Here is a 19,994-nt window from a genome sequence, read left to right on the forward strand (position 1 = left end):
TCCGTATCTTTCTCTCTGGGCCTTCAGTGGGATAGCTACACTTTATAAGCATTCTTAACCTAATGAAGCCTCAAATGCATGGAAATTCTGGTTGCATGGAAACAGGATTATGAGCAGATGCTCTCAGCCCACTGCCTGAGAAGGAGGGACACCTCATCTTAAAAGTCAGGCCTAGGCTAAGCATCCTGATGCTTCAGAGGGACCTGCTCTCACCTAGTCTTTGTTCACCAAACCTAATTCTAAAAATTCTTCTTCATTATTATTAATTTCCCGGCTTGGCACCCAATTCTGGCTTTAATTATTGATCATATGAGGGATCTACATATAACACGTCAGTCATTCTCACACATCACCTATGGGGCACACAGCACTGACCTGTGTGTATGTACCAGGCCCTTAACAAGCAGCCTCTCATTTAGTCCCTCCTAGCAAGCCCGTACAAGCCCCACTTATGAAAACAGGCTCACTTTGCCCAGGGGGCTCACTTTGCCCAGGGTCATACAGTACCATGGATTTAAACTTAGGTTTATTCATTCATTTAAATATTAGGCCAAGAGAAAAAGGGAAGGGGGAGGGAGGAGATGGTGATGATAAAAGAAGTAAGACGTGTTATGTGCGTGTACCAACTCCCCACGATGAATGTAAACATTATGTACAAGCATGTAATAATAAAAATTAAAATTTTAAAACAGAAAAGTTTTAATAAGCAGTAGAGTATTCCAAGATTCTGAGTTAGATACTGAGAAGGACCAAGGAGACAGAACTCTGCTCTCAGAGATCCTATAGTCTAGTGAGGAATAAATTTTAAACTCGCAAGTACAATAAAGTCAATATCTCTTCTATCCTTCTCTGGGAATTACTGGCCTAGGGTTCAGGGAGAAAGGATGTATAATGACAAGAACATGACCTCTAAACTTAAGGGCTCTAAACAAAACAGGCTTGATTTCAAATCATGGCCCTGCCACTTACTCTGACCTGGGGCAAGCTACCTAGTCTACCTAAGCTCCCATTCCTCAAGATTTGAGAAACTCTTTCCCAGGCTTGTCCCCTCCCTCTCAGTTTTGAGGTCCCAGGTCAAACATTACCTCCTCAGAAGAGCCTTTCTTGACCATTCAATCTAAAGTGTACTCCTTCTAACCCACTGCTCCCTCTTGTTACCTATCACACTCTCTACTATTTTACACACAACTTGAAATCTCATTTATTTATTGAGTTACCTGTTTACTGTTTCCACAGTTAAGGGATTTTGTCTTGTTCGGGGCTATATTCCTAGGACTGGGAAATTGGTGCCATAGTAATCTCACAGTATTTATTAAATAAATGAATGTGTCAAACAGGCCATCTGGAACTGGAATAAATCATTTTGTAAACTTAGCCCAAGGTATATATCCAAACTATAAGGCCTGTTAGTTTGCTCAACTTACCTAATTGATCTGATCTAAGTCCAGCCCATGGGTATTTTCTCCCTCCTGAGGAATTACAGGACTCTGACAAATAGGACTTTTTCCACAGAAAGTTTCTCTGGTATTCACTCAGCCCCTGTAATGCAAAGTGCAGTTTAAGAATAGTGCATGCTCAAGCGCAAGGACCTGAGTTCGATCCCCGGTACCAAAAAAAAGAATAGTGCAATGAACGTAAGTGTTGTTATAAAGCACCCATCAGTAAAAATAACTTCTGAACCTCCAAAGCCCGTTGAAACTGATAATTAAACAGACAAGCTCCTTAATAATAGCTAATATGTAACCAGCCCTGTGCTAAGAGGTTCATGTGTTACATCCTTTAATCCTCATAACCACTTGAGGCAGATGCTAGCAGGCATCTGAAGCTCAGAGAGGCTACCTTTTTGAAAATTCTTGGATTCCAAAGTGTGAGCTCATCTTGTGACAACCGAAGTCTTCACTATAGATTTTTCCTAAGTTCCCACTCAGCACACAATATTGGTATGCCTAGCACCTTTTGATATGTAAGTAGTCAACCAAAGAAGACAAATTCCTCTCCCATTGTAGGCAGAATTAGGATTTGAGGAACGCTGTGGCCACCTGTTATGATGAAGGGTGCGAGTCCTGACAGCTACCGGACACTACTCTTTCTTTTCTGAGAACCCATTTCTCACACAAAGTTTTAAAGGGAAGAGAAAATAAACACTAAACTGTGTGACGGGCCACAGATGTCACTTTTCGTCCGCATTACAAAGTGCCTTCCTCTCGATTTCGCTCCTGAGTCCCCCCAAATAAATCTGTCTCAACACCATGTAACTGTCCAACACAGGGCAACTCGGAAATGTGAGGGAGCAGAGAGGAGCCCAGCCAAGAAGAGCAGCATCCCCGGGGCCGCAGCAGGAGCTCGGGGCCCGCAGCTCTGCCACGCCGAGGTGCGCGGCGCAGAAACCCGCACGGCCCCCGCGCCCCACCCCGGCTCGCGCCGGCAGCCCTCGGGCTCCGAGACCCCAGCCCCACCTTGAAGCGCACTGGCATGTCTCCGGACGCCGGAGCCCCCCGCCACTCCGACAGTTAACTGGACACAAAACCCGGAGGGGGCGGGACGACAACAGGCGGTTCCCTAGCAAGGGCCCGGGCCTGGCGTCCCCGACTACGCGCCGGCGCACTCTGCGTCTCTCGCCTAGAGCCCTGTAGCTCTGCTTTTCCCCTCCCATTTTGAAGCCTGAGGCCCAATAGAGACTCGAATAATATCTTGGCGTCATTACTATTAGACCAATCACTGCCCGTGCCAACTCCTGCAGGCTAAAAGAGATGGCGGGCCGAATGCTGACCAATGAGGCTCCTGGAAGCGGGATGGGCGGGGCCCCGCGGGAGCTTCGTTTTGAGAGGATCGAGGGTTCCTGAGTCGCAGCTCTACGCATCAATAAGTTTGCGTGCTGGTGAGGTTCGGGTGTGTCCTGCCCAGGTTTTTGACATCATAAAGCATGGAAGTGTTTTCTTCATCCCAAAAGGTATGACAGAATCAAATGTTTCTTTTTTCTGAAAGGAAAATGTTCGGGTCTATTCGGCTGAAAATCAGTTCCTGGAACCGACAGCCACGTGACACTATTTATTATCAAATCAAAAGGGATAATGTCGAAAAATAGATATAACTTAGGCAGGTTGGAATAATTAAATTTTATTGAAACGCGAAAGAAACATTGCTGTCTTCCCCCACAAATCTTTGTCTGCCTCCTCCACCCGCCTTGCCCCAAACAAGATATACACGCAGCGCTTAGATTAGAAAACATTTATTACAGGTGCCTGTGAGTCTCAGCTTCCAAACCGTCAGCCTTGTCCCCCACTACCACCACCACCGTTTAAAAAAGAAAAAAATGACACCTGATTTTAATGACGTATAGCCATCATCAACAACTATTCTTGGTAGAACACCTGCTGTCTCACGAATGAGAAAGAAATTGCCCAGACAGCCATCTAATACACTTGAAAAGGATGTGGATATGTTTATTCAATAATAGTACAATGCATTGTGTGCTCGATTTCCAATTGGGAAGTGTAAATGAAAAGGGCTACAGGAGTTTGGAACAGGGAGTCATCCCTGAGGGTGGAGATGACCTGAAAAGGGTCAGGAAGAAATAAAACATCCTCAGACTGAAGTCTAGAAGGGCTGCAAAAAATAGAGGGAATCGAACGATCAGATGGTAAATGCTTGGTTGGAATGCTGCCAGGTGTCTTCCAGGAACAAGGACTATGGTGCCTTCAATGTTTGTCATTTGCTCATGATAAAAGTATACCTCCTTCAAAGGTTCAAATATTAAACCAGCCCTTGATGTTCCCCTTTAAGCATTTTCTGCAAAGGCTTGTCCTCCTGATTTCTGTTCTTCATCATCTCTGAAATACCTAAAAATTCATTTGAAGGAGACACCTGACATGTGAAACAAAGAGAATATTAAATTAGTCCCTATGCAGCCATGCAGCCAGGGGGCTCTTGATTATTGTTAATTAGTGATGACAGCATCTCTGTAGTGTAAATTAAGAATGGCACAAACAAGACACAGTGGAGCATAAAACAAAAACCCTCTGCAGGAAAGCAGCCCAGATCTTACAGGGTAAGAAAAACATTGCTCTGGTTGTACACACAGCTTTGTTTACCACATAATGCTAAGGTGAAAATCAGCAAAAGCAAGCATATAGAATGTAGCCTGTCTGCTAAACAAAGATAATGATAAACACAGTAGAGCTCTGCTGAGCAGGGAATAAATGACAGGAAAACCAAACAGCAGGGGGTAAATATAATGTTGTCACAGCCTAGATTTGCTAGAGAGGTGTTATAAGGATCAAGAAGGAAGAATATTTTACTTTTTTATTGGTAAGAAAAACCTACCCCTAGCTTATGAGACAAAGTTATAGAATGAAAAAAGGCACAACCTCAGTTAATGAGTTTTGTAGCCTGTATTTCACCAGTTCCTTTCTTCTCTCCTACTACATAAACAGACCCAGTGCCCTTCCAAGTTCCACCCAAGAGTTTCTCAGGTGTCCCTAGGAGAGGTTTCACATGTGCTACATGTGTTTGCCCAGCAACATGCAGCATGCAGTGTGCCCAGGAGCACTGCCACTTGTTTCAGTGGCCACACATCTGTAGGTGTCATTGTTGCTGCTGGCCATCAAAACCACGTTAGCTTAGTACTAGTAGCTATGCCTCACACTGCCCAACTGTAGGGTAGGTAATCCATAACAAAGTGCCTGTCTCCCCTTTTATGTGGTCCTCTTTTAAGTGAGTACCAAAGCATCTTAGAGCTTTTTTCCATTTGTGTTTTAGCCTTCCTTATCTCCAAAGGGCTCAAAGTGAAGTCTATGGAGCCTAGGCCAGTGATTCCTCAAATGATAGATACTATGCTATGCTTCTCTCTTCCACTAGAAAGCCTTCTTACTGGGACTGGCTCATCCTCCCCTTGTTGATTTCTTAGATTGCTGTCTATTGCCTGTAGGAGACTAAATTAGCACAACCAACCTCAAGAAGGGCAATTTAGCAATCTTTTTGACCCAGTAATTCCTCTTCTATACATTTATCTTACAAATAGACTCATATTTGTTTAAAATTATTTAATGCACTGTTTTTAGTCACATAAGGTAGAAATAACCTAACTGTCCATCTAGAGGGGACTAGTTAAATAAATTATGGTTCATTTAAGGTCCAGAGCAAGAACAGGCTGTGCAGCAGATGCCAAGCACAGTGTAGGCTGCTCTGCCACTCAGGATCTTCTGACCAGCAGCCCCAGGTGGGCTGGGCCCCCTTAAAGTTCAGGTCTAGCCAGGCAAACAGAAATTACCTAGACCTTCCACAAAGACAACTTATAAGCTATTGGTACCACAGAACTTTAAAAAGCTGAAAAGAGAAAGAGGGGATGGTAACTCCAGGAAGCAACTCACATCAGAAACTGAAAGAATAAAAGGAAAACGTAGAGGTTACTAGAAGGCAGGCTGGTGGAAGAGGCCTTGTGGAATTGGTTGGACCTCTGAGAAAGGGTCCCTGCACAGCTGGAGTGAGGGCCTCTGAGTGAACAAAATGAGGCTGCCTCCTGAAGGCCAAAAATGGTAAAAAAGGAAAAGGAAAGCTAGAGGCCAGGACCAGCTATGGGGTAAGAGGTTACTGTTTAGGTCCTACTGAGAGGAACAAGAGTGAGAGAACATTCCAGTCCCCCTCTTGGCAAACCTGACAGGGAGCTGGCCTTGTGGTTTGCAGTCTGAAGGCTGAGACAGGAACCAATAGACAACAACTTGTTAACTTGCACCAATATAACCCTAGAAGAGAAAGAGGACTCTATGAGCCGATTAAGACACAAAGGAAAAAGCAAGACTAGGGGGTGTATATGGAAGACCATCAGTTGCATAAAAGGATGAATGAAGAAAAGAGAAAAATTGTCAGGACCAATCTAAAGACCACTTTCTTTTGCCTTTGTCCATAGGTATTGATCAATTTTTCCTCATATAAATGAATTTCTCATTGTATAACCAAAGAAATGGCAGTTAAATCATTGTATTCTGTCTCAGAAGGAAAATTGCTGGTATTTCACTTTAATGTCAGTAAGAATCAAATAAATAAGGTCTGGGATTAAGACTTACCAATGAGCCAAGTGCAAATTGTCCTCCACACTTTTAGTCATAGAACAGCTTTGTTGACAAGGGAGTGTCTCTCTGGCTTTTGAATCAGTGGGGCACCTTTGGAAAGGCTTTGGAGGGACTCCAGGTTCTCTTGACAACAAGGACTTTTTTCTTTTGGTGAGCCAGAGGGACTCTGTGCCATACAAGGCCATGCTGAGTAAAGTAATTCTCGGTAAGGCATAAACCACTGCAAGCCTTACATACCATAATAATGCTGCTGAGCCTCGACTGAATAAGACATAAGGACCAAAATTTGGGGGCACAAAATTCTTTTCATTTTAACGCCTTCACTGTCGATGATTCTGCTATCTTAAGAATTGCCTTCCCTTTTCTTTGCTGATTATTCATTGTCTTAAATCACCATCCTTTACAAAGCACCCACAGGAACACAGATTTTTCTGGAATTGCTAAGTGCAGATTTAGAACCATTCATTCTAACCACATAAAATCAGATGCCATATCTTAATGCCAGATCAGAGGGCAATGGCCAACGGCCTTTCTAAAAACCTTGTAAATCTCTACCCTTACACCAAAATAAATTTTGAAATATTCTTTGCCACATGGTTAATATATATGCACCTTAATAACTGCAGATCAAGACCAGATAATGGTTATTATTTCTTCTGAAATCACTGTTCTTTCCATCAGAAATACTCTGTCAAATATAAATGAGGATTCAAGAATTTTTCAGGACATACAGTCAGTTTCTTCTCCTTTGTGCTTTTAATTGTTGGTTACCATAAAAGATCTTATATGAGTTTTGCTAGAGCAATGAGCTCATGAAATCTTAGTATTATGTTGTTTACCCCCCAGTCTCTGAACGTCTAATAATTGAATTAATAATGTTTGATGGTGTAGAGAGTGCTATGCCCAGTTGTAAAATACTGCACATATTAAATTTAAGAAATTGTTTCCATATTATTGAGCACTCTCAGTGGAATAGGTTTTAGGAATCAGGTTCACTTTACCTAATCATAGCTGTGGCAAGCACCAAGACTAACTCAGTCCAAATCCATTCCAATATCCTTCTAATCCTGCAGAAACTGGAAAGCTAAAATATCTCTTTGACTTTAAACCCCTATACAGAAAAAAATGCAGGTAAAACTTACATTCTTCCACTCAGAAGCACTTGTATGAACTAAGCTATGGAGAAGAGCAGAGCACCGGTGTCCATTGTGATGCTGTAAATTACAGCAGCAGCAGCAACAGTACACTCTGTAGTTGAAGGTGCTATCAGCAGCTTCCTGACCATGGTAGAGGTAGAGTCAGGGCTTGTAGCAGTGGCTTCTCAATTAGCAGCAGCTTTTTGATTCTACAACTTCCTGACTGTCGGTTCCTTTCATGAGTCTGTTCTATGATGTGGCCCTCGAGCAGTGGTGGTGAACTTAATGGCATGCATGCCACACTGGGCACAGAGAGCCCTCTCTGTTAGCATGTGAGCCAAGTTGTCCCAGCCAAGTTTTGACAAATTCTCAGCATACATATTACAGCAAAGATCACATTAATTGTGCAAAAGCATGCCAAATGCAAATTTTTACTTTTCAGTAAAAAATTGTATCATTGAAAGCTCTGTTAATTGCATTTTTCTTTTAAGACAGAAGATGTTAATGTATGAGTTTTTTGATCACACAATCACCACAAACTCAATTTATACAACACCAAACTCTTCACTGGTTTCCTTCCCCTTTCATCAATCTTCTTCCCATTTTTCCACCGTGTCTCCAGTGGTCTGATGCACAAATGTGAGAGATTTGTAGTAACTTTTACTTGCCCTCTACTTTAATTCCTTTGTGATATCAGTTGGTAGGCAGGTCTGTCTAATTTTTCTACTAATTTTTTCTTTGCAATGACACTTAAAATGTTTTATTTCATTTTTATTCCTCTGCTATCCCCAGTGTGACTACCAACTCCTCAGACTGGGACAGCCAAAGCAACGTTCCTTAGTCTCTCAGTCTCCGTGAGCACAGCCCTCTGCCCCAACAATGGAAATCTTTAGACCCAAATTATTGTTCTTTTCTTCACTTAAAAACCTTCAGTATTCCTTGTTTCATTGCCATCAAGTGAAGAATCCTCCAGGTAGAAAGGCTTTCTAGAACTTCCATAAAGCAGCTCCACTCTGAGCAATCATCCTTCCCTCCCATTTTGCCAACTCTGTCTCTGCACTGTCCCAGGGCCATCTTGTGCTCTCTGGCCTCTCGTTTTCTTGCATGCTGTTGTCATCTGAATCACCGTCCTCGCTTTTCCCTCTGCCTGTCTCTATCTACCTATTCTTCGGCCAAATCAATCTCAGCTTTCTCCCCAGGTATACAAATCCATCTGACCTCGTTCTTCCTATTACTACAGCACCTTAAACCAACACTTGATCTTGATGACATATCATAGTATATTATTCCAGGTAGTTTCGATATATAAATAATTTTTGTGCACATTAGATTATAAGATCCTAAAAGTCTGTAATATTTCCTAAACTTCAGGGCCTTGCTCAACCTTTCCCTATACTACACCTAGAAAAGCCATGAATTTATGAAGAAGACTTTCAAAACTTTGGTGATAATATAGACCATACTATATGCTGATCACTCTTCTGGGAAATTTTACATATATTAATTTGCTTAATCCTCACAATAATTCTACAACACAGAAATATTTCCCACATTTTCCAGTTCAGGCACAAAAGGAACAAGTAACTTGTCCATAATTGACCCAGAGTAATCACATATGCAGTCATGTGAAATAATGTAAAATATAATCAAGAAAGACTGTGCTGTAAATAAAATGCATCGACTCCTTTTCCAAGGGAAAAAATCCAAGGACTCACCCTCACTTCTATGATATAAAATAACTGTATTTCTGGGTTGTGAGGGGAAAGGATTAGAGTATCACATATTTTAAAAGAAGTTACCTATCATTTCTTTATTTCTCTAATTCTAAATGAATCATAGAAGAAACCTAAAAAAAGGAAAAATCTAGTTCCCCTGCCCTCTCCATTTTATAGGTGAGGTTACTAGGACTGCTTGGAGAGTTCACCCAGCCACAACCATCAGTCTGTTATGAAATAAGCAACCCTATACATTGGCAATCACCAGCCCTTGAAGGAAACACGTGTGACATGGTACGCTCTGAAAATCACATGCTTCTCTTCATTGCCTTGGCTATCCACAAATAATGAAGTAACATATGAATATATACCTGCTTTAAAATCATTTAGATATTCCACACAAATGGCAGCTTGTCCGCACCTACCTGAGCTCTGCGTCCTCACTCTTCTGAAAGGAATGTGAGAGGACTGAGCTGCCTGCACTTTTAACACCCAGAGTAACAGGCCCAAAGCTGGGCTACTGTCCCAGCACTCATCACTGCCTTGTGTGGAGAGACTACAGCCAGGCTCCAGCAAGAGCCTGAGGTAATGAGTCACAGAATTGAACAAATCCGTCATTTTCTCGTGACCTAAGTAGGAATGTGTACCTCCTGGCTTAGAGAAGGAGGCTGCAAAACTGGCTGTTACCTCAGAAAACTCTGCCCAGTAAGAGGCCAGCCCTCCAGGGTGCCTGTCCTCAGTTGCCTTGTGGAGGTTTTGCAAAACTAGTTTAAAAGTTCTTGAAGTGATTATCTTTGCTTACAGTAGTGACGTTTTTGAAAATGAAATGGAAATTATGAAACATTACATAATTAACATTTCCCCAGCTCACTGGTATTCAAATACATTTTTTCTATGCTCAGATGCTATCCATATGGGTGGAAGGCTTCAGATTTGATTATATTAACAACAACATGGCTCTAAAACAGTAGTTATCTGTGTCATTCTACCTCCAGCAAAACGTCTGTGGGATGTTTCGACTGACACACACTTTCTTGCCTGACATTCGACTAGATTATTAGCTGTGCTGCCCCCAGCATCTATTCTGCCTTAATGACTTCGGTTCTCCAGTGGTGCCAAGCAAGACTTGGGGCACTACAGAGTCCAAAGACAGCCTGCCAGATTAAGCAGAGAAGCCACAGGAAGCACACATACATTGTGAGAAGAAAAAAAAAAAAAAAAAAAAAAAAAAAAAAATCGGTCAATTCCCCTGAGACCAGGTGTGCACTAATGTAACCATGGTTTTTAATCTCCTCAGATCCACCCCCACCCCCCACCCCCGCGCCTTGTACATTATGTTCAAAAGAAACATGATAACAGCTAACAGCTGGGCTCTTTCTAGCACTTTCTTATCAAGAACCTTCTAGTTTGCAGCTTCCCAGAACTTGCCTCTGACTCCTAAACCCAGAAGCTTGATTTATAAACTTCATATAATGAACCCTGTCAAAATTGTATTACCAATTGCCCTATACCACAATACATGTACAGCATGACGACTGTATCCAAGGATGACTTATTTTAACACACTATAACTTTCTGTGTGTTCTCTTTCTCTTAGCCTTGGGAATTGTTATTTCACCTTTGTTTTTATTTCAATAGCTACCATTTAGCCATCTGTCATAAGAATACCCATCACCAATCTGATTTCTTTTGGGCTACAAGTCACATAGTAAAGTGGAATCCATATATTTTATTTAAATTTATCTTAGCGAAAGAACCAGGGGAAAAAAACCTATCACTGGCCTAACACCTATGTGTTCCGTCTCATAAAAGCCAATACCCAACTCCTGGTATATGTATAATCATTACAGTCCTTTTTGGAATCCACAAATTTGGTCCAGAAGACATCCTGGAACCAAGGTGTAATCAAGACTTTCACTGGTCCCTTAGGACTGGACTGTGAGTCATCTTTCTTCTTCAACTGGCAGAGGTAAAAAGCAACTGAACAGCATTTTGTCTCTTAAAGAGTATAATTTCTTTAACTTCTTTAAGGCACTAGTTGTATTCATTTACAGATTTTATCAGACCAGGCATATTTCGGGAAGACCAAACAAGTCTCAAAAAGCAACTCATATGTGGAGAAACCCTGTTGCAAAGTTCAAAATCTTTTAAGGAAACAGAGTAGGCAGAATCATCCTCATAGGTCACCTGCCTGGGTAATTTGAGCTGAAAGCACCTAAACAGCACTATGGCTACAAGCAGTGACACTATCTTTTGTTCTCAGGTTCATTTTCCTGTCTAAATCCTTCTGTCTGTCACCTGCTTCTTCCCTAGGGGCTTAGCTAATAAAAGATTGTTACCTCTCTCAGCAAGTCCATCTGGCTCACTGAAATTTATCTCACAAATAGCGAGTCAAAGATGGGAGGAACAACACAAAGTGGTCTAATTTTTATAGTCTACCCCAACTTTGTGTAAAAAAGCAATAGCTTCCCTTTTACTGCAGCAGCAACCCATAAGGTGATGGAGCCTTCCAGAGCATTCAGATATGGTTTAAACAGGGCCGATGTTTATCCAGTGTGTTTAATCAGGTTAAATTCACAAGGCTTCAACCTTCTACCAAAAGTGACTTCCTGTTTTAATCGTCATAAACTAGAGAGAGTGCAGATCATTTGGGCATTCATACAGGGTAATGATGCAGTCAGGGAAATCTTTATTTTCCCTGTAAACCCCTGCTGGATATTTCAAGAAACATTGGAAGTTGTGGCACTTCTTCATTTTTTAACCATGTGTCAGATTTGCACCATCCACTCCCCCTGCCCCGAATCTGTGGCTAGAATAGTGTTTCCCAAACTGTGTGCCACAGTAGCGAAGAAGCACAATCTGGATCCACCTGCCTGGGTTTGAATCCTGGCTCTACTGCACTAGTTGTGTGAGCTTAGACAAGTTATTTAATCTCCATGTGCTTCAATTTCCTCATGTGTAACATGGGAATAAAAATAGTTCAAATCTTATGAGATGGTTTTCACATGATCATTTAGCTAATACAGATGAAACGGTTAAATAGTGGCTGGCTAATTGTATATTCTATATATCATCATTGTTATATTCTATAGAACAATAGTGCTAGAAGATGTTTCTGGAGAAAAAAGTCTGTGGTAAGTAATATTGAAAATACTTTATATTTTATCATATCCAAAGCTATCAATTATATACCATCAAGAACAAAAAAACCATTGGGAATTAAACTAGGATACAGTGTTTTCCCAGGGAATTGGCAATTTTCCTGACTTTAGTTTCATTACCCCCTTAGCATGTGGTAGGCAATCCTTCTGCATCTACTTCAGGAATAAAATATAACCTCAGTTACTGAATGTCCTTTTTTTCTCATATTCTACTGTGCACCTGGCTACTGTTTTGCAAGAAAATATGAAATTGTAGTGCTATGATCTGAATATTGCGTCTCCCTAAGAGTCATATGTTGAAATACTAACCTTTAAGGTGTTGGTATTGGGAGGTGGAGCCTTTGGGAGGTAATTATGTCATAAGGGCATAGCCCTCATAAGTGAAATTAGTTCCCCTAAAAGAGACCTGAGACCCCTCACTCTTTCTTCATGTAAGAACAAAGCAAGAAAGCACTATCTGTGACTCAGAAAATATGCGACATTGCCAGTCATCAAATTCCAGTGCCCTCATCTTGAACTTCCCAGTCCCTAAAATTGTGAGAAATAAATTTCTGTTGTGTATAAGATGTCCTATTTATGGTATTTTCTTATAACAAACAGCCTGAACAGACTAAAACATGTCACTAACCCTACAAAGATGAATTTTTGTGGCTCTAACATCAAACACACATACCCCACCACTCTGTTTCCATACCTTCTGGCATATTTCAGTCATGAACCAAATTGTGGTTTAATCATTATAAATACATTTTAAAGAGCAATTAAACATAATTGTATGTTGTGCTAGGCATGTCCCTAACTCAGTTAATATGATGGCAATAGAAACTTGTATGACCAGGTTCACAGGTGCCAATGCAGTGACCACCACAACACAACAGCTGCCTGACCCAAAGGCTCTGTAAGAGCCCATCAGCTATAAGAACCACCCTAGCTTCAGAAATGATAAAAGATGAGGGGAAAGTGCTGCTTAGAACTGATGAAATATTTATGGCCCCCTTTTGGGGATTCCCAGTGCATATTAGCATATTAAAGATGCAAGAAAGCCTTGCAGTAAAGAAACCACCCTCCCTTATTTAAGTCAATGTTTTGGGCCAGACAGCCTCGGTACAAGTTATACTTACCAGCATGATGGGGTGTGGTGAAACAGAACCTGTGAAATCTGAGCATAACAGAGTCATCCTGAGGAATTTGTCCAGCCACTGTATAATCAAGCAGCAGCAAAGGGGAGGAACATGGGCCTCCTGTGGGATCAAAGACAGAAGTAGTTGCAGTAAGTCAATAACTCCATATTCTTAAAGAAAACACTTCGATCCCGGCTCAGAGTTTCTACCATGGTGAGGTTAACTCTTCAGAACTAGCAAATTCCAGTTTAGTAACTATCATTGAGCCAACAATCATATATATCAAGCCCTCAGCTCAGCACCAGTGCTACAAAATAATTATAGGACTATGTTGAATCATCTGCAAAAAAAAATTCAGTGATAACACAATAATAACAGTATTATTGATTGGATGTACTTGAGTAATGCATGTACAGCACTGAAAGTAGTGCCTGGCTGGGGAATGAGGGGTGCGAGACCCATGTCAGTGAGGGAGGTGGAAGGAAAATGTAGGAACTGCTGAAGGAGCCTGGACCACTGAGGTCTGGGGACTGCAGCCACTCCCCGTCCCTTATTCTAAAGGGAGATTACCACAGAGGCCACCAAGAAAATGGCATACAAATCTCTGGCTTACGTTTAACTTTAGACTCGACACATTCTAGTTCTTTTGTGTCTACAAAACCATAAGAAGTAAACTAGGCTTTGGCTGCTTGGCATTGGTCTTCTGCCACCCACAGATGCTGGAGCAGAGCCAAGCACAGTGACTTGTTCCATTTCCAGCTTGACTACTTGGATGAGACCTAACAGTGAGAAAGAGATCATTTGGCAGGGGTAGAGAGAGGGTGCATACAGACTTGAGCTTACCTAGAGACAGCTGTTAGCTCCAGGCCCTTCACCCCAAGCCCCAGATGAGCCAGTAGGACAAAGATTAGCACCCTAGAATTTGCTGCCAGCCCCCACACGTCCTTGAACTGGGGACCATCTAGACTCTCCCAAGGGATCCAGGCTCACTTGCATTGGGGCTGAAACTCCACTTAGAACCACACAAGATACAGAAATACTAAAGACAAGGATGGTCGTTGCTTGTCCCCAGGACACCCACTTCACAACCAAACTTCCAGTTCCTTTTTCCTGTCAAAGATGCTTACCAGACACTCCTACAGTTCTGTAGTGCTTCTCACACACTGACAGCCACTCCATGGCAGGGAAATGTCAGATCCTTAAGTGCTTAGCTTCCTACTGGGGAAGGGGGGTAAAAGAGTTTCTTTGGAGGATGAGAAAACCATTAAGTCAATATACTTCCCCCCTGTTTTTCACCTTAAGTAACTCAAAAGGAGAGCGGAAAGGGAAAGATAATTCAACACCAAAAATAAATAAAATAAAATATCTGCAGACAAACACTGCCAAAGAATCAGTTTTGAATGTATTCTTCAATGCAAGGCATTATTTTCCATTACAGTAAGGATAGTTCTTACTCTAATAGTTGATAACTGAACACTACTTGGTGACATGGAAAAACCTATTTAAAATATGCATCCGGGAATTAATATGCTTCATTGCTCCAGATTTAGTGTTGTAATCAAGACGTCTTGTGCCAAATATCTCTCGAGAGACAAAGAATATCACATTTTTTAAAAATGTAATTGAATTCATTTGCAAAATGTTTACTGGTAGAGGCAACCTGGTATAATATCCACCTGATACCCTGTAGATGGGAAACTAGTGCCATTGATTTGATGTCACTTGTCTTCAGAAATTATAGTTAAAGCAGTCTACTGTGTTGACTTGAGTGAAGCAAAACACTGCACAGACTTTGAAACTTCAGTAATTAGCAGCAGGGAAGTCAAGAACATTAAGATGGCTTGACTCCTCCATGCAGACATTAATAGGGATAAGGGACAACTTGTTGAAACAAAAAAGATTGTTCCCACATGCAAGGAGGAAAGGAAGAACAAGGTAGGAGAGAACAAAGGGATGGAAAGTTGTGCTGTCCAGAGCCACAGCTGTGGAAACAAGTGGAGGATAATGTAGTGAGAAAGACAGGGACACATTCATAGAAAAGACCAGTAGTGAAAACATATGCAAACTAGTGAAGGAACTTAAAGATGGTAAGAACAGGGAGCTAATCACTTTTGTGACAGCCTTTGGAACTCTCTGGAGGATGGAGGGAAGCCCCAAAGAAAGAGGTGGCACATATCATTGGTTTCCATGGTGATGAGTATAGTGTCATCATCGGAACATTAGGATTTGGTACTAGGAATGAGACTATAATGGTAGTATATATTAATATCTCCCTTTTAAATCCTCCCAGAATTAATTTCCACCCTGCGAAGTATAGAATATTACACATTTTATTTGCGAGATTATGAAACTAAAATGGGGGTAATCTAAATGGACACAATGACCAAAAAGGTGTTTTTCCTTCTACACTATAAATTTGTGGACTATTTGACTCTATAAGTATATTCAATATACCTTACTGTACTATAATACCTTACTATATTATATACTTTATACTGTGCTATAATCAAGTAAAGTATAGACTATTTCATTCACATGAAAAATAATGAGTATTTTGAGCTAATCATATTTGGAAAATATACTAGCATTATACGTTGGACCACTAGAGGAAAAAACTGTTGCTAAAAAAGTCTTATGTTTCTCCTCTGCTTACAAAATAAGAAAAAACAAAATTTCAATCTTTTCAATAATTCAGCATTGCTTTCCAGACTTTTTTCATCAAAGACTGCTGGTCCATCTTCTCCATGGGTTGTTTTTATTGCAAATGGCAAACTTTCAGAATTTTTTCTAGGCTTTGTTTCTTGTCATTTACCCTCCCTTCCTTTATTCATCTGCTCCATAAGACCCCCTTTCAAACACTCCCTCAAAACTAGGGTGAGTCCTGTCACGTGTTACTATAAAATTCTTAATAGTTCACTAGTGCCATGGAGAGGAAGTTTATAGAGAGTTGAGGAGGTATAGGAATCAGATAAACTAGGTTTTAATCCTACCTCTGTCACCTACCAGCAGGGTGACTGTCCTTGGACCAACTACTTCTCTAACCTTGATTTTCTCCATTTGTAATATGAGGCGATATTAGCCTGTACTTACCAGTGTTGGTGTGAGGATACGATTGGATAATGTATACAAAGCACTTAGCAAAAGTTATTCCTGGGGCTGTGAGAACCCAGGACCCCTCTCTAGGCTGCTGTCCTCCCACTTTTCATACACTGTTTCCCAATCTCTGCCTGGACCCCGAAGCCCTCTGACACAGAACAAGCCTCTTCGGGGGGGCTTCTCTGTGTTCCTATTTTAAGGCCAGAGAGAAAAAGAATGTTCAGGAACGCTGAGTTCATGTCTGCCTACCTGTTAGGACTTCAAGCAGTGGCTGTGGTTCTGTAGATCCAAAAACCAACATTTTCATTTGCTGTTTCTCCTCTAGAAACTGTGTAGTTTGGGGCAAGTTATTTAGCAGCTCAGACCTTGACTTTTCTATTCTGTAAAATGGCATCACAAATACATACTCCCTAGGAACCTTGTGAATGTTAAAGTTGGCTGCACCTATGAAAACTGCCTTGTACAGGAGCAGAGCGCACAATAGATACTCAATAAAGTAGAATATGACTCAATTAAAAATATTTCCTGACATTCTTATTTTCATAGAATTTAACAATAACTAAATTACTGGTATTTCTATGCAGTTACTAAAATCATGGAATAAAATAACACTTATTGCATGAGAAAATATTCATGATCTATTACTAAGTGAAAAATGTATCATTTTTGCTTAAAAAGAAAACTATACACAAATTCAACAGGAAAAAGGGCTGTATTTTTACCAAAATGAGATATGTGTGTGTGTGTGTTTTCCTGAATCCTTTTCTGTTTAGAAAAGACAATAAATATAAAAATTTTAAAGGTAACGATAGCAGTAAAAAAAAAAGTATTATCTGCTGACTTTTAGGTACTTAAAGCCAGACAGTGGAAACTGAGCGCTAAACTCAGCAGGGAATGTAGTGAAAGTAAGGATTGGCCAGGAGGGGGGTTGAGTAGAAAGGGGAAAAAGAGGTCAGAGAGAGGACAAGCATTAAGTCAGGGCTAGGACTCAGAAGGAGTCTTGTCTTCTTGCAGGCATTTGTTGCTGAGATTGCTGCCCCCCATGGAGGTAGAGGGCCATGTCTAGGCCAGGCAGGCCACAGACATTCAAAGTTCACCGGGGAGCCAGTGGCCTTCTGAGCCTAGGAGGTGTTGAGCTGTCCTGTCTGGGGCCACAGAAAGGGTGATTTATTTGCTTGCTTACGTAAAAGCTAGCGGATGACCTAGATGGCCTCTCCTGTGACTTTCAAGCCTAAGAGACTTTGATTTACTCGGGTTTGAGTCACTCTTCCAGGGAGCAATAATAAACCAAAAGCTATCACCACTAGGTGGCATGCCCCAAATACAATTTAACTTTGAACGGGCAGAAAAGTTTGGATCTCAGGGAACTTCAGACACCCTATAAGTCAAAAGCACTATTAGAGACAACAAGATGAAGATCACTGAAGGTTTACAGTTTCTCCCTGCTAAATACAAAAAACTAATCAAGCAAAACCACCACCTCCACGATACCACTCCTCTCCAAAATAATAAATTCAGTGTATTTCTCATGGACATATCCTTGAGAGACGTCGCCCCAACCTCTATCAATGCCTGTAATGAACAACCTCTTTTGCCAACCAGATTAAATAAGTGCCCTCTGTAATTCTCCAAAAGAGGAAGTAGGTCTTCAGTGTTAGCAAAGAATAATGACCAGCCATAGACATAAGATTACCATTAGCTGAGATAGGACAAATGTTCCTGGGTAGGATCTGTTATAGTTGAGAAGAACAAGAATGGCACCCAGGCCAAAAAGAATGTACTCCTCCTAACCTAATATTTCTCTTCTAATATTTATCAGTCCTGTAGTCAGGACCTCTATGTTAATCTAGAGTCCTTTATAACTTAATAACATAACTAGTTTTCCCCACTGTCTCGGCTCCTAAAGCTTACATACTATTTGTTACTCATGAAAATAGGACTTTAGTTAAGTGTCTAAAGAAACAGATAATTCTGGAGCACATGAAAGAAGAACTCAGAAAGAATAGGACAGAGTGGGACCTTGAACTTTAAGAGTTTGCATATGGCCATGGAGGATTCCTGAAGTTTTGGCACTTTTAAATGAGGACAGGTAGGGGCCGGGGATTTAGCTCAGTGGTTCCAACGCCTGCCTTGTAAGCACAAGGTCTCAAGTTCGATCCCTGGTACCAAAAAAAAAAGTTGAAACGTAAATGAGGACAGGTAGAGTAGATGGAGAAATAACTAAAGGGAAGTGCTGAAAAAAAAAGATGTGGCAAGACACATTTTGCATAATTCATAGATTTATCTTTGATTATAAAGCCTAGTGATGAAATGTGAAGAAATAGAAGCAATTTCCTATTTCTGACCATATAATGCTAATGGGATATTCTCCAGATACTCCATCATTTAAATTTAAATGTATGTGATGTGACCATATATACAAAAGCATATTTTTTAAAGCAAGTACACACGTATACACACAACAGGGTATTTTCATTTCTGAACTCACGTAGGAAGCTGATTACTGCTTTTGATACTGCAAACCATTTAAGGAACTCCTCTTTTTTAAATTAATTTTATTGGTACATTTTAGGTTTACAGTATAATGACATTCATCATTGGAAATTTGCACCTTTACATAAACTCTCTTGGTTCTTATTTTTCCCCCATCCCCCTGCCCTCCCTTCAATCCCTCCATCCCTCCTTATTTACAAAGACTTTGTTTCCATTTTTTTCATTTTCTCATATTAATTCCATTCCTTCTTTCCTTTCCCCTACCCGTCCCACTTCCCCTTCCCCTTTGCCCCTTTTCTTCCTATTTCACATTATCTATTATACCTTTTGTTCCTTATTTACACTTTCAGTTTCTCAAAATATTCGGTACTTACACCTGTGTGTCCTATTTATTTCACTTAAAGAGTATTGCCTCACTGTGCATCCATTTAGCTATAAATGTCTCGAATTTCTCACTTTTTATGGCTGAGTAGTACTCCATTCTATTAAAAAAACAAACCACATTTTCTTTATCCAGTCTCCAGTTGGTGGGCATTTGGGCTGCTTCCAAGTTTTAGCTGTTACACACTGTGCTGCTATGAACATGGGTGCACATATATCACTGTGGTATGATCCTTTTAATTCTTTGGGGAAGATACCCAGCAGGGGAATAGCTGGGTCAAATGGGACTTCCAGTCCTACTTTTTTGAGGTATCTCCATACTGATTTCCACAGTGGTTGCACCTATCTACACTCCCACCAGCAGTGGAGCAGTGTTCCTCTTTCCCCACACCCCTGCCAGCATTTGTTATTGGCTGATTTCATGATAGCACCCATTTTTTCTGGAGTGAGGTGGAATCTCAGTGTTGTTTTCATTTGCATCTCTCAAATGACCAGTGATGTGGAACATTTTTTCATGTATTTATTTGCTATTTCTACTTCTTTGTCTGAGAACTGTCTGTTCATTTCAGATGCCCATGTTTGGATTGGATCTTTAAATTTGGGAGGTCAGATTTTTTTAAGTTCTTTATAGATTTTAGATAGTAGACCTTTGTCTCAGGAAAAGCAGGTGAAAATTTTTCCCACATTGTGGGTTTTCTCTTCACACTGCTGGTGGTTTCTCTTGCTGTGCAGAAGCCTTTTAATAAGAAGAGATCCCACTTCTTGATTGTGTGTGCTAGTTCATGGGCAACTGAGGTTTTGTTCATAAAATCTTTTCCCACAC

At 40.9% G+C, this 19,994-nt stretch overlaps 2 protein-coding genes across 14 annotated transcripts in view; both read right to left on the reverse strand.

The window, feature by feature from the left end:
* Positions 1–275: 275 nt before the first annotated feature.
* On the reverse strand, positions 276–3,104 carry LOC147823680 (stabilizer of axonemal microtubules 6-like). Its single transcript, XM_087192396.1, has 2 exons — positions 2,457–3,104; positions 276–1,539 (listed from the first exon to the last, which is right to left on the reverse strand). The coding sequence occupies exons 1-2, from the start codon at positions 2,472–2,474 to the stop codon at positions 1,372–1,374; spliced, it is 186 nt and encodes a 61-aa protein (XP_087048522.1). The 5' UTR covers positions 2,475–3,104; the 3' UTR covers positions 276–1,371.
* A 109-nt stretch (positions 3,105–3,213) lies between these two features.
* The window catches only part of LOC147823681 (uncharacterized), a 43,720-nt gene continuing 26,939 nt past the window's right edge, over positions 3,214–19,994 (reverse strand). For 3 of the 13 annotated variants that reach the window (XM_087192394.1, XM_087192391.1, XM_087192393.1), the window contains 4 exons: positions 14,329–14,419; positions 13,202–13,321; positions 5,653–5,741; positions 3,214–3,864 (listed from right to left, as the gene is read on the reverse strand). In XM_087192394.1, coding sequence (XP_087048520.1) covers positions 3,754–3,864; positions 5,653–5,741; positions 13,202–13,321; positions 14,329–14,380 — 372 coding nt within the window. In that variant the 5' untranslated portion in view covers positions 14,381–14,419 and the 3' untranslated portion in view covers positions 3,214–3,753. Of the gene's footprint in view, positions 3,865–5,652; positions 5,742–7,760; positions 7,831–9,344; positions 10,122–13,201; positions 13,322–14,328; positions 14,420–19,994 lie in introns of those variants that run through there. The other 10 variants (XR_015443436.1, XR_015443435.1, XR_015443437.1 and 7 more) reach the window with 7 other exon arrangements.

This window comes from Heterocephalus glaber, unplaced genomic scaffold, assembly GCF_053883595.1.
Source record: "Heterocephalus glaber isolate CG9 unplaced genomic scaffold, H.glaber_assembly_v1.0 deba00001570, whole genome shotgun sequence".
Lineage (NCBI taxonomy): Eukaryota > Metazoa > Chordata > Mammalia > Rodentia > Bathyergidae > Heterocephalus > Heterocephalus glaber.